The sequence below is a fragment of the Bombus huntii genome, chromosome 8 (genome assembly GCF_024542735.1).
Source record: "Bombus huntii isolate Logan2020A chromosome 8, iyBomHunt1.1, whole genome shotgun sequence".
In the NCBI taxonomy this organism is placed as follows: Eukaryota; Metazoa; Arthropoda; class Insecta; order Hymenoptera; family Apidae; genus Bombus; species Bombus huntii.
The window spans coordinates 92538-106869 of record NC_066245.1 but is presented as its reverse complement, the minus strand read 5'-3'; the positions used below and the strand labels follow the sequence as shown (position 1 = coordinate 106869).

General features: G+C 35.4%; 2 protein-coding genes and 1 long non-coding RNA gene across 13 annotated transcripts; 1 reads left to right on the top strand and 2 right to left on the bottom strand.

The window, feature by feature from the left end:
* Positions 1-3: 3 nt before the first annotated feature.
* LOC126868484 (uncharacterized) lies at positions 4-1660 on the bottom strand. Its single transcript, XR_007690614.1, has 2 exons — positions 837-1660; positions 4-804 (listed from the first exon to the last, which is right to left on the bottom strand). It is a non-coding gene; the product is annotated as an uncharacterized LOC126868484 (long non-coding RNA).
* A 992-nt stretch (positions 1661-2652) lies between these two features.
* LOC126868463 (open rectifier potassium channel protein 1) lies at positions 2653-10502 on the top strand. 8 transcript variants are annotated; one of them, XM_050623933.1, is made up of 12 exons: positions 2653-2848; positions 2964-3108; positions 3205-3353; positions 3444-3555; positions 3641-3841; positions 5179-5355; positions 5650-6027; positions 6346-6608; positions 6744-6902; positions 7604-8794; positions 8950-9657; positions 9736-10502. In XM_050623933.1, exons 5-12 carry the CDS (start codon positions 3700-3702, stop codon positions 9895-9897), a joined length of 3180 nt encoding a protein of 1059 aa, XP_050479890.1. In that variant the 5' UTR covers positions 2653-2848; positions 2964-3108; positions 3205-3353; positions 3444-3555; positions 3641-3699; the 3' UTR covers positions 9898-10502. The 8 variants fall into 8 exon arrangements, with proteins under 8 accessions (XP_050479890.1, XP_050479887.1, XP_050479889.1 ...); XM_050623930.1 differs by having other exon boundaries at positions 3205-3366; positions 3449-3555; XM_050623932.1 differs by having other exon boundaries at positions 3205-3366.
* On the bottom strand, positions 10435-14258 carry LOC126868468 (histidine--tRNA ligase, cytoplasmic). Of its 4 annotated transcripts, none has more exons than XM_050623952.1 (6): positions 13496-14258; positions 12850-13158; positions 12130-12345; positions 11828-12049; positions 11249-11750; positions 10435-11138 (listed from the first exon to the last, which is right to left on the bottom strand). In XM_050623952.1, exons 1-6 carry the CDS (start codon positions 13589-13591, stop codon positions 10675-10677), a joined length of 1809 nt encoding a protein of 602 aa, XP_050479909.1. In that variant the 5' UTR covers positions 13592-14258; the 3' UTR covers positions 10435-10674. The 4 variants fall into 4 exon arrangements, with proteins under 4 accessions (XP_050479909.1, XP_050479911.1, XP_050479912.1 ...); XM_050623954.1 differs by lacking the exon at positions 12850-13158 and adding an exon at positions 12482-12629 and having other exon boundaries at positions 13496-14253; XM_050623955.1 differs by lacking the exon at positions 13496-14258 and adding an exon at positions 12482-12629 and having other exon boundaries at positions 12850-12998.
* Between the last annotated feature and the right edge of the window lie 74 nt (positions 14259-14332).

Sequence of the window (14332 nt, the reverse complement as noted above, 5' to 3'; positions counted from 1 at the left end):
GAATAAAAATTTTTTTTTTTTTTTAATTTTTCCATCGAGACAACGATCTATAATGAGATCCGTTATAACAAGACGTGATAAAGTGCACGCGTACCAGCGAAAATTCAAAGTCGGTTTTCTCGAAAACAAAGTCTTAAACGAAAAATTTTTATTCTATATTTTCGACTTCTTTTTTCGCGTAGAATCACCCCCCTTTCGCTTGTACCACCAGTTACCAACCACCCTATATATATTGTGAAAAACAAGCATATAGAATTATAGATATATTATGAGTTTATAATGACACATACATATATCTAATTTCGAGATACAAAATACGATTAAAACAAGAACTTTTGATGGTGCACATTCTTTTGAACGACATACTTTTGATAAAATATTATCCCTTAGAATCCTATGATATCCTTCCACTATATAATACTTAGTGAATCATAAAAAAACAGAAAATTTGCGGTAAAAGTGAATGAGAACTCGATCGGATATTTCATTGAATAGGAGAGAACATGATGTGTAAATTATCTGTAAACGGTTATACTCGTTGACCGTGTACAGACAACATCAATTGTTATTAGCACGAGTTTACTAACCAAATAACTATATTAACGTGTCTAAGTACGAAGTTTGAATTATTCAAAGAGAGATCATTTTTGTATCAGTTACGTGTGAGCATTGAGTCGGATATAATTTTTGCAACGCGATATTGCGAGTGGTAATAGTTAAATCTGCTTTTTCTTCCAGTTCTTTCTCTCTCTCTCTCTCTCTCTCTCTCTCTCTCTCTATCTATCTATCTATCTATCTATCTATCTATCTATCTATCTATGTATCTGTTTATCTACCTATCTCTCTTCTTTCTGTCCATATCTCTATTCCCGCCGCATTTGCTCCACTTTTTATCTCGCTCATTTATTTAACCATTTTATTCCTTTCTTAAAATTCTTTCAATGCATGTATTTCGAGTAGTTTCGCTGTAGGTTTTCTTAAATAAATTTAGTTTTAAATCGATAATCGATCGAAATTTTGCGATAAGATAAAAAGATGTTTTTTACTGATACAGTGTTTTACTGATTTTTCAAATTTAATTCTTTTCTCTTTCTACATAAAGTTGTTGACCTCAACGCTTAGCATTATTATGACATACTTTTGAGCAAGGGTCGCGTAGAGTTACTTCTTAAAGTAGTCTGAGCACGTGACTGGTCATCAAAGTGACCAGTTTTTGTCTTTTATCCTTTCATGAAAAAAGATTTTATGATCGTGTTACGCGTAGTTCTTGTGCGACTAAGATGCGTTATAACGGGTAAAACTTACGACTATCGGTGACTTATTAAAAACGCGATTTTACCATTCTATAAGTCATTCAATACGCGTTAATCGCAAGCAACGGTAATAACTTATTTCTCTTATATAAATATAAAGTGTTCCGATCGACAAATAGTATTTAGATAAAGCAAAATCTAATTTCTATTAATTTCTATCTTGTCTGTCGACAATATGAGACAAAATAATAGATAGCAACTCGCAAAAATTGTAAAGTTGGAAAAGAAATATGTATCATGAGAAAGGTAGAATTGTGATAGGTATGTATATAATCTTTAAGCCGTGATAAAATTTAAATGATACAGAAGAATAAGGGAGGGAGAAAAGCTGATAACGCTAATGTTATTACAAATTTTTTAATTTCTTGCTATTTTTCAAAATTGCAAACTTTCGGTAAACTTTTTGTGACAAATAACGAACAATGGTTCGCAATCGAGGATATTCGTGATAATACGAAAATTAAGGTATCTCATACCATCGGTTTTTATGTCATTTTAAAAAAATTCGTGGCTTGAAGCGGGGAAGATATAGTAATAGCATCAGTGGAAATTTCAAAAACAAAGAGTTAATTGGAAATGTAAACCACGAGGAAAAGGCAAGGGATGAACGAGGATATATCGGGAGACGTTTTAACGTGGCAGTTATCAGTATTGAAACGTGTTTGTACTCTCCAGATCGCAACTGTTGTACACCATATTCTATTTCACAACCATCAAGGTACGTACTTTCGTTTTATTCGGAATTGAAATAGATTATCACGTTTCGATTGATATGAATCTCGATCGAAACGTTATCGCACTTAACTATATTATTTAACTTTCGATAGCTTATTATCAATAATGTTTTGTTCTTGTTGCTACTACTGATGTTTAATCCACTTTTATTCGGTATCTGCCTTAGTGTCGTCTCAATCTCTATGTGTAATAAAGATAAGCTACTGCATTCCTGTATACCTATACAGTCTCGGTGAAATTTACATGTATAAAAAAAATTGAATATGTGACGTTTGACATCGATTTCTCAAATTTTGTAACAATTGGATAATTTGACAACGTTCTTTTAATATCCGTTCCTTTGATTTCATTTCCGTTCGTTTTTCTTTTTACAACTGAAGAAGGTGTTACACCGTGGTTGGTTGCCAGTGAATAATCATAAGCATAGATATGGGAAAAAAAAGTAAATAACTGACTGAGACGCATTCTCTAAGCGATAAATCATGCATTCGATCGATCTTTTCCTTCGATCTTTCAACTAGCAGGAAATATTGCGTTTTACAAAGTACATACATCGTGCAAGTTACGTAAAAAGCATCAAGGGAACATTTTTGTCGTCAACTGCGCGACAACTGTGAAAATTGTAGTCACGCGGCAAACGTCCCTAAGTTCAACTGCAGCCATCGAAACGATCAGTGTTCTCCAATAATGTGTTACCTACATTCAAGAAAATATTCGATTTAATAATTATCACTTCCAACACAATTAAGTTACTTTGTTTCAGATCTTTTGTCTCATTAGAATCGTCGTTCTTGCAACCGGTAAGAATTGAAAATCGTTCATATTCTTCTTTCATTGTCGTTCAAATCTTTGTTATGTATTAGAAGAAATCTCTTATACTACAACAAGAGTCTTTCTTACGTTCATTCGTTGCAGTTAGTACATTCGTCTGTCGTCATTTAGTTGATCGGTTTCGTGTCTTTGTACTAATTGTAAGAAGAATCGTCATACAAAAAGGGTCGTCAAATTTAAGTGAACCGTAAATATATTTCAATGTTTTGTATTAAGGAAAATCTCTAAGGTAAGTCTCTTATGATTTCTTATGTTATTACAATGCTTTTTGACAATATCTAATCACGAAAGTTGTACATTCTTAAGTTTAACATTCTTTTTCTAGGATATTCGATAGAGTTTATATTATGTGAAAAAAAGAGAAGAAGCTTAAAACGGAAATGAAAAACAATCGTATTATTGATAAAACGTTTAGTTGATGGCACTTAGAATCGTATCGGATATCTAATGGAGTTGACATCGAGGGAAAAGAAGGTGACTTTCGAAGGTCGCAAAGTCAGAGTCTAAAGAGTTATCACGCGATAATGTCGTAATCTGCCCGACTGTCCAATAATCTGTTTTTAGTGCAGTGGTAGTAAGAATCGCGACAATTCGCGAATCGGCCGTTTCATCGTGGATTATTGGATGTACTGTCATCAAGAATTGCTTTTCGTAGACTAGCGTCGTAGTTTTGCAGGTATCAAACAACAGAGAAAAAGTTTAAAAAGCAAAGGACGAATCAATGAAACTCAATGAAATTTGACATTGTTATTTTATTATAGATTTTGGCAGTAGTTGCTGACACTTCATTGTCATCTCATTTCAGACGTTCAATTAAAGAATGTCGAAGAAACAATGGTTGGTCCTGTTGATGCTGTTTTTGACTTACTTGTTGCTAGGTGCTTCCATTTTCTACCATATCGAGAGTCGCCTAGAAATCGAACGCGTCGAAGAAGCCAAACGTGAACGCATCGAAATTAACGGTGAGCACAGTCGGTCGTGTAATTAAAGAACAAACTAGTATATAGATGATTCGAAATCTTAACAATACAACCTATAAAATTGTTCCTTGCCATTTAATGTTCATATATAATAATTTATATGAATTCACTATTCGGCAGTTAAAAAATCAATGCAAGTTATCGTCGGCCAATAATATAAGCACATAAAAATCTATTGTACCTTTTTCATTACCGATCAACATTTATTAAAGTTTTAAAAAAGATTCGTCGTAGTCTCTCTCTCTCTTTATTTCTTTCTCTCTCTCTCTCTCTCTCTCTCTCTCTCTCTCTTTCTGCTTCAGTTGAACAACAATGAGCAATTGTGATAAAAGATAAATTCGTTGGATCAGTTACTTCAATACTGAGTTACGAAATCGATAGCATGCGAAATCATTCGGATCAGCCACTCCTCAGAAAATTGTTCAGCAAATTCATCGGTTTCCTTTACAAACCGACCGTAAATGTTCATGAATAAAAACGTTTCAACTACTATCCTATCATAGTGATTAGAAGTACAACGTATGTACAATTGTGCAAAACATACACTTTTTTCTGGAATTTTCATTAATTTTGTAACTAGCATTATCGTGACATTAACCATTAAAATTAATAGTTTTGGTCGATTAGAAGATAATTACAGTATATACGATGAGCGAGCAGCTTCTACTTTCACATAATTTGTCATACGTTGCAGAGACAATAATAACAATCAGTTAGTATTTTTAATCGAAACTAATTTTATAATATTATCAAAAATGCATCTTATCGAATTGAGATCAAAAAATTGTAAAGAAATCTGATAATACATTTGAATTGACTCTGACGGATTGAAGAAGATCTTTACCTTTACGGTATGAAATTTGTTATCCGATGTGTTCTTTGTCGAATTGTATTGATGTGACTTCTTTTCCCGGTACACGAACGCATATAAAGTTCCTTAACTAATTCGAAGCAAGTAGAGAACATAAGTGATAAACGAATAAAGTGAAACGATAAGATAACGTTCATCCGAGAACAGGTAGTTTAAATGGGGTATCATGCGAATTTTAAAGAGTGTAGGAGAGCGAGTGAAGTTTAAATTTTGGTTGATTATATCACAATCACGACGCGTGTATCATTAAATTCGGATTGTGATTCCTCTCTCTCTCTCTCTCTCTCTTTCTCTCTCTCTCTCTCTCTCTCTCTCGCTCTCTCTCTCTCTCTCTCCTATGATAAATTCATTTTATTTTTTCCAATTTTTAAGCACATTACAGATATTTATATTATGTACGAGTATATTAGATATTAGTATTCAGACTCTGATGCTCATTGTTTTTCAGCTTTACTTCACGCACATTATGTGCCTAATCTTAGTCACGATCACGATGAAATTCTTGGAAAATTGACACGGTACTGTGGAAAGTCGGTTTATAATTATACCGACAACGAGACGGACCCCCTTAAATGGGATTTTTATAACAGTTTCTATTTCGCTTACACCGTCGTCAGCACGATAGGTACGTACTCGTGTAATATACACGATATATATACATTTTTACACGTTTATGCACAATAAAGATCAGGGAAAAAGCGAGTGAAGATACATGTACTTACATACGAATGTATATTTACGCGATCGTGAATCGGTATCGATTTGTAAAAGATTTGGAATGAAATACTAATTTTTCAAAACAACATATCGTATAGTTCGCAAACGTCTGAGTTTCATTTGAAAACTTGAATATTATCGACATCATGCTAAAATTCCAAATATTGTTTGGCTAATCATCTATTAAATATACGCAATATAGGTTACGGGAATTTGGCTCCGACGAACATGCTTGGCCGCATTCTGATGATATTTTACGGTCTGATAGGCATACCTATGAATGGAATTTTGTTAACACAACTAGGAGAATTTTTTGGGCACGTATTCGTCAAAGCTCATAAGAAGTACAAATCGTACAAACGTGACCATAATGATTATTATACCAGAAAATTAACAACGTTCGAAACGGGAAAAGTTGGGTTGGCTGCACAGATATTCGCTCATTTGATGCCAGGCTTCATCATGTTCATCTTTTTCCCGGCATTTGTCTTCTCCCATTACGAGGGTTGGAGTTACGACGAAGCTGTTTACTACGCTTTTGTCACATTGACAACCATTGGTTTCGGAGATTACGTGGCAGGTTAGAAAACATTTTGTCACGTTTTTTCGCCGATTCTATTTTTAGCATAAACAGTAACTTGTACAATAAGTTGAGTGAACTGAAATACGCTTGTACTAAAACTGAGACATCGATCAGAATATATCTATGCACAACGTTCTCATTCACTTGACGAAATCTTTTTCACGTGTGCCTGCACGGATTCTACGTCCCTATAATAAGATAAATAGATCGAAACTAATTTTTTTTAATGAATTTTGAATAATGAAAATTGTAATGAAAAAATTGTCGATGATCTTGCATCGTATTCGTATTCGTATTCATATTCATATTTGATAGGACAGGACAATAGCAAGGGTAGCGGATTTTTCTTTATGTTATACAAGACCTTCCTGATCTGTTGGATTTCGTTTGGACTGGGATACACTGTCATGATTATGACGTTTATCGCACGAGGTATGCGCAGTAAGAAGATTACTAGAATCGAGCATAAACTAGCGATCAATTTGAAGCATACACAAAGTAAAATCTGGAACGAATTCAACAAGGAGATAAACTACCTGCGTCGTGCTTTCAACGAGTTACAGCTATCTAAAGTCAGGGTAAACGAAATCGCATCTCTGATTCTGTACTTCGATCTTTCCCGCTTATATGCTTATTTATATAATGAATCGATATTTCTCTAATATGTTATTATGCATTCAAAAACTTTATTCATATATTTTAATACATTTCAGAGAGTATATATCGATGAATGTAATTATGAGATTCCACCTTCGAAATTTCCACGTAGCAATAGCTTTCCTGATCTTCGAGATTTGCTCTATGGTTCAAAAGAGAAAGATAAGTTGTGTAACAGACCTCGACGTCGCGCCAACAGCGAAGTGGTACCGACGGTAAGCGATTTTCTCGAATACGAGCATGATCACCACCAAAAGCTATGGTCTTGTAATTTGATCGAGATTAACATATTGTTGATCGAAGAATTTATGCAAAAAATGCCTTTTGACCGACGTTTGCTATTTTTCATGAAATGTTGCCTTCAATCCATTCTTCTGTGGAAGCAAAGGTGCATTTTTGAACACCGTGCGTATCATTTTCACTTTCAGTGTCACAACCGATCACTAACTCTAAGGTTTTTTGTTGATCTAATATTCACGTTTGAATTAGAATTATTATAATATATTATTTTAATACATAGAATTATTGTAATATATAGAGAACAATCGTTTTCCGAATCACTAGTATTGTTACTCGAACAATCAAACAAAGCATTTGCATAAAATTCATCAAAAATTCCTTCTTCGCTAAAAAATTCGCGATGCACCATTTTTGAAAATATAACGCCAAAAAAGTTGTCTATAATATGCAAAAGGTTAGAAGAAAACCTAATGTGACAAAAGGTGAATGATAAATACGATCACAAACTCTATAATAAGCACTTTATAAATTTTGAGCTCTAATAACTTTATACGATGGTTCTATCTGGACCTCTCTCTATTATCTAAATGCTATCTCTTTTTCTGAATACGTCCCCGGTCGATAACATTTGAGTAATACAACAATCTGTTAACACATGTTTTTCATTGCTCCATAGGAAGATCAAATAACTCGCGTCGTTTCTGAGACTGATCTTCAAAGAATCGACAAAACGGCAACATTCGCAACTCATGCGATGGTTCAGCCAGCAGAATTGTTGGCAAGATTGGTTAATATTCTTGGTTACATACCACCAGCTACAGAGGATACTGGAGCTGATGATTCGAATCAGACAACTTTCATTAGCCAAGATATCGGATATCGTGGTAACAGGCTCGAAGAAAATAACAGTAAATTATATTCGGAGGAAGAGCCAACTTACACGTCCAGTACTGGACCTGGACTCTGGACCATCGGCCATGAAAAAATACCAGCATATCGCTTTGCTAATCCTCGTTCAAGAGCGGCTAGTGAGATTAGACTACACGAGACGAAGAAAGAAGATCGAAACACGGAACGAACCTGGTCCGGTCCGACGGCAGCTAAAAAAATTCATGAGTTGATGAAATTGCGAATAAGCGAATCATCTGGCAAAGAACATGGCATTAAAGAAAGAAAATTTTCTAAACTTCGTAACTTTGCATTAACAAGATCTGTTTCCAAAGCACTGGGTTCGTCTGCTCCTTGGAAAGGTCGTTTCTCAATGAGTTCAGAAAAAAAGAACTCGGAGTTAGATCACGAGATTAACAGAGAGACCGGACAATCATTCCCATTGGGATCGGTAGCGATCGATGATAGACGAGACTCGACCACTTCAAATCTACGGAGACATTATTACACTCATACTGGTGCAGGTAGCAATCTTAATACAGAAACTACTAATAATTTGCTCGAGGAAACCAGTTTAGCCGATTTTTTGAGAGCCCTCACTGCTCTTCATGCGAGCGTCGTTACGAATGACAGTTGGATCTCAGCTACGAACACGGATCAGATTCAACGTAATCAACCTCGAAGAAAAATGGGCACCGCTTCCTTGACACCGCCGAAACTTCCCAGTTTGTTCACGTTATTTTCCCCTTCTCCGCCTACATCGACAACTCAAAGTAATCAAAATACGATTACGCAAGAGTTTAATGCAAACTCGAACGAAAACAAGCTCCCTTGGCCTCAAAACCGACGAGAGTCGAGAAGAGGTAGTTTGATATTCGTTGCACCTACTACTACAAAATCGAGAAGATTTTCTTTAAGACCAGTGGCGACACCCATTAGTCCTCCAACGCCTCCGAAGAACGATACACCATTCTTATCGGTGAGTTCGGTGATCCACCAAGAATCGATTAAAACATTTTTTGCCTTCGAAAACGAAAGGAATCCTCAATTTCGTCGCCTTTTATCCTATTCCGTCCTTTCACGTGACAATGCGTTTCATGCTATTTACACTTACCTACTTTCACTTTTTTTTAGGATTCACAGCAAATGCCATACGAAAGTAGATCAACGTCTTTGTTCGAATCACTCAAAGAACCTCTTATTTCAACAGAGAGAGCACCGGGACTTTCAACGCCAATAAAATCATTTTTAAACGATCGGCGTTTCTCGCTACGACCTACTCAAAATCCGAACGGATGTTTAATAGATAATAATCCCGCCGCTCTCGTTCCTGCGCTCAAAGCTGTACCTCGTTGGAAGGCTGGGATGTTACAACGACAAATCAGTCAAATGAATCTTCGACGTCGAGCCAGAGCCTTCAGTTTGAGCGACGTTCACGCTGAAGATCTCAAAGAAAGAGCCGAGCCTTTTGATCTATCGTCCAGTAATGGCAAGAAACATAATTATGATGCAAAAGAATATCGTAAAAATATATCTCCGAATAAATCCGAGAGAGAAGATTTGAAAAATGACGGATTCGCAAAATCCATTGAAAATTCAGATCAGTTTGCGTCTTCGGTTTGTACTTCAGCTGAACGATATTCGTCGTTTTCGCAAGAAAGTGCTTTAACGAATTCTGTTCGACTCGAAGAAAAGAACGTGCGAATTTTTGAACCACACACTCAATCCACTTCAAGTATAGCCTCGACCGATAATATCAATCATCTGAACGAACATACTCCTTGTCCCCCGTTAGATATATACAACGAAGAAAAATTCGCTCCATCCAGCACAGAGAAACAGGTATCCTCGAACGATTCTTCTACTACTAATGACTCTACTCTCAATTATAATTCATTTACCGATATTGATACATTACAGGAATTACAGGAATCATTAGTGGAAGTGAAAATAGAGAACCCCATTACGAATATCGTTCGTAATCCTTTTACAGCTGACGTTTCTCTAAATAATTCGCTTGATTCACTTTCAGAGTTGAAAGTCGAAAAGCATGGATCGCACTTGCCTATTAATAAATCGTGACATGCGGTATTTACTGAACGTCAAACTTACATATATCTGCACTCATTTTACAGTCGGACTGTCCTTCGGACTGTATCGAAGTACAGCAAATCTCAGACGATAAATGAAAGACCAAACGACGGTATGACGATAAACAAGGAACGAAGAATTTATATGTATATACATTGTACAGAAACTTTTAGTCTTTAGTCATTGTACAGAAACTTTATAATTGTTTCCCAAAAGCTGTCGCTTTCTGTTATGATCAATTTCAAGGAAACAAAAGATTGAAATTTAAATTGGAGGAGAGAGATTATTGCAAAGAAAAAGAGAGATCGAACGTTCTTTTCTCGTTATATCATCGATATCAATATATTAAGTTTCTTTAAGTATCCCTACTTTTACTGTTATACTTATTTACTAGTTTTATTTCCTACTCTTTTCTTTTGCTTTCTTTCACTGCTACAAATGACCGTTACAAAAACGAAACTGGACGTCGAGTTATCACGATTTCTAAAAGAGATGATTATTTCGCGAAAAATTATTTCGAAGATCTAGTATTTTTGATACCCATGTATTTTTATTCAATCATTCGATACAATAAATTATGTATAATTTAGTTTACACAGGAACGCAGTTTTCTTCTTTCCTCAAGTGCCGAGTTTCAAGCAAGTTACCGTGCAATGTATCGGCAAAAAGTGACACTTGACAAAGGATTGAACAATCACTGTTTGGTATGATACTATTAGACTGTATAAATTAACGATGCTCGATGTTCGAGTAATGTATTGTATATTTCTACAACCTTTTTCTTATCTCTTCAATTAAATGTGCTCGGGGGATCGAAATTTCTGTACGCGACACAACATCTCTCAATGTAACTTCTCCCCTAGCCAATTCTCCTTCACCGATTATTATAGCCAACGGTATTCCACTTTCTTCGCAATACTGTAATTGCGCAAGCAATTTTACGTTTCTTTTGTAAGACTGTTCGGCTTTCACCCCAGCATCCCAAAGAATTGACAAAAGTTTCATTCGTTCTTCATGCAAATTCTTTTGTGCAGTCGCTACAAACACCTCAACTTCGGTGGTTCGCGTTTTCACACCTTCCTTATTTAACTTTGTCTCTAGGACATTGAAAATTCGTTCGACGCCCAACGACAAGCCAACACAGGGAATCGATTTGTGTTTGCTATCAAACATTCCAACCAAATTGTCATAACGACCACCACCTGCGACGCTACCAACGCCAACGTCGTCACCTGCAAAAGAAAATAAAATAACTCGTTTCCAGATGAAAGAACTCTTCAAGCTTTTGAATTCTATTAATACAAATTGTTTTAAAACGTTGCGAAACTCTTTAAGAATTTACCAATCAATATCGCTTCGAAGATTACGCCTGTATAATAGTCAAGTCCTCTAGCAAGGCTAAGATCAAAAGTTACTTTGTCTGTCACTTGCAGTATATTGCAGTACTTGTATAATAATTCCATAGATTCAAGGCCTTTCGTCGCCGATTCGTATTTCATTAATTCGCTGTCTTTTCTTAGCTCAGAAATTAATTCTATTCCACCGAATCGCGACACATAAATGCCAATTTTGTCAGTACTGGATTCATCCAGACCTTTTTCTTCAATTATTTCTTTTTTGACTTCTGACCACGAATTTTTATCTAGTTTATCAATAGCAGAACACACAGCACGAAATTTATTACTTGGAACACCACAGGCAGCAAATATACCATCCAATAGCAATCTGTGGTTCAATCTAATCGTATAAGGTCCTACATCCAGAGATTGTAACGCCTCGGAAATAATGCGTATGCATTCTGCATCTGGTATCATAGGATCATACTGCCCGGCTATGTCGAAATCCTTTGATATGGAGAAGATCAAATATCAATCATAGGTCCATCAACAGCATTATTCTTAATATATGTTATTGGACTTACGCATTGGTAGAACTCTCTGTATCTACCCCTTGTCGTAGATGGATTGTCCCTTCGATAAACTTTTGCTATATGATACCTTTTTATGGAAGAGATTTTTCCCATGGCCAGATATCTAGCAAAGGGTACAGTTAAGTCATATCTAAGGGACAAAATTTCTCCGCCTTGATCCTTCAAGTCATAGATCAACTTTGAATCTTCTCCATATTTTCCTGTCAAAACTTCCTAAATTGGAAATAATTTTTACTTAAAATATGGAACAGAAAATCTGGTTACTCAAATCATAATGGACAATTTTTGCATACTTTCCGTTCAAATATAGGAGTATCTATTGTTTCTGCACCATGCTTTTTAAACACTGCAATTATTTTATCCAATACTGTAAGTCGTAGTGCCATTTGTTCAGGACCATAATCCCTTGTACCTTTAGGTGTTTTCAGAAGAAGCTTGGAAGGTGCCTCGCCATTTTTTTCTCCTAGTTGAGCTTTTAATTCCAATAATTTAGTAACTTCCTCTGCAATCTACACAAAATTAAAAATTAATTGATGCTTGTTTAACATGAAGATCTCAAATTAACTTTAAAAATGGGATATATTTAATACAATCTTTCTTTTTATCGTTGTTCATCACAGAAAACTGCCTATATAATTTGCGTACCTTTAGCCTCGAAAGCATCGATGCATGGTAATATTTTCGTGCAGGTAGTAAGGCATTGGTCCACATCAAACACAACATCACAAACGATCCAGTCATTTAAAAGAACCAGAATCAAAGAGAAAAGTCTGCCTCAATGTTGATTATTAAACTAGCCGAAAGAACAAATAGTACCATATAAGTAGACTAGCAAGCAAATGCTATAAATTATACGGTTTATGTAATATAGCTGATATAAACATGTACAATTAATACAGTTTCTCAAGAAGAGAAATTTCATAGGGAGACGTTAACCGATGCGTGCAAATTTTTATAAACATGCCTATATATAATTTATAGCGATTTTGTTTGCCAGAGAACAACCACCTCACCTTTCGATCAATTATGTTTCGGTCGGAAAGGCGAAGGTTGCTTATGTGATCGACCTTTCTCATCAGAGGAGTAATTGATCCTTCCGGATCGGGAAACGTGTTACGTTCAATTTGATCGAAATTTTGAATGTTTGCGAACCATCTTTTCAAATGTGGCCATTTGAAGAGCCGATCATTAACGAAGGTTACGCAGAAATCAAAGAATATTGTGTCTTTCATAGTAGGAACCCATCCACACACATAACTGACATCCGCGAAATCGTGGTTAATATTTTCTAAATGCGCTTCTAAGTTCGAAGTCGTTGAATCCTGAAGAATGAAAAATGATATACTACGGTCTCTGTCAGAGGTTAGATGCAAACGAAAGATCGAAGATGTTTTGTCATAAGATGCTGGTAAATTTATTCATGAGAACAAGTCAAAAAACGAAAAATTCGTGGACAAGACATTTGTAAAAAGACCCTAATCACAAACAATTATTACAATTACAATTATAATTGTAACTCAAATATAAACTCAAATACAATTCAAGCACATGGAGACGAAATTTACTGTTACCAGAAGGTATCGCCTGTACAGTTACATTAAAAAATTCGTGACAAAAAGGATATACAAGTCTGTAATACGTAAAAGTAATTGCTCCTACCTGGAAATTGTTGGCTTTAGCAGCTTTCAGTTTCCGTACAATTTCTCCTTGTTGTTTCACCTGCTCCAGCAACTTTTCATCGATTTCGTCAGCCATAATGCGTGATTCGGTCTTTCTCCGTTTAACTCCAATTCCAAACGCTTCATGCAACACGGCATCACTGCGCCTTCCAGCAGGTTACATCCAACGATTGTACTCAGATTTACTACGGTCTGCTCATTTGACCGACTTTACAATTCCATTCGATTCGCGTGTTTGACGCGTGTGTTCGTGAAAGGATGAACAGATTTTCTTCATCACATTCATATCTAATTTGTTTTTCGAATAGATACGAAATGGTGGACAATATTGATTCATTCGTCATTAATGCTAGAAAGACTATCCGATATATTGATAACTGATATTTTTCTTTTCTGTGATTTATCGGAATTAAAAAATGTCAGTACAAAATTGATATGGAATAGCTTTCAGAATGCGATGACAAACTTTCAACATCTTGATGAATTTTGAAACCGATAAATTTTTAAGATTATACAATATATTTTTAATAATATTGTAAATATATAAGATATATTTGTTAATAAGGGAGAAATTCTTCAATAACAAAGGAACAACATGTAAGAAACGTATGAATTAATAATTTAAACACTATAGTTTCGCTTACAGCGCAGGATTAGTATTTGACGTGAATCTCACATAGAGGTTATGTGTATAACCCATATATACATACATATAGAGCTTATACTAACGAAGGGACACTAATAGTGCGTGTCGATAGGATTGACAGAGAGAGAGAGAGAGAGAGAGAGATATTTTTCTGTCTCAAATCTCAATTGT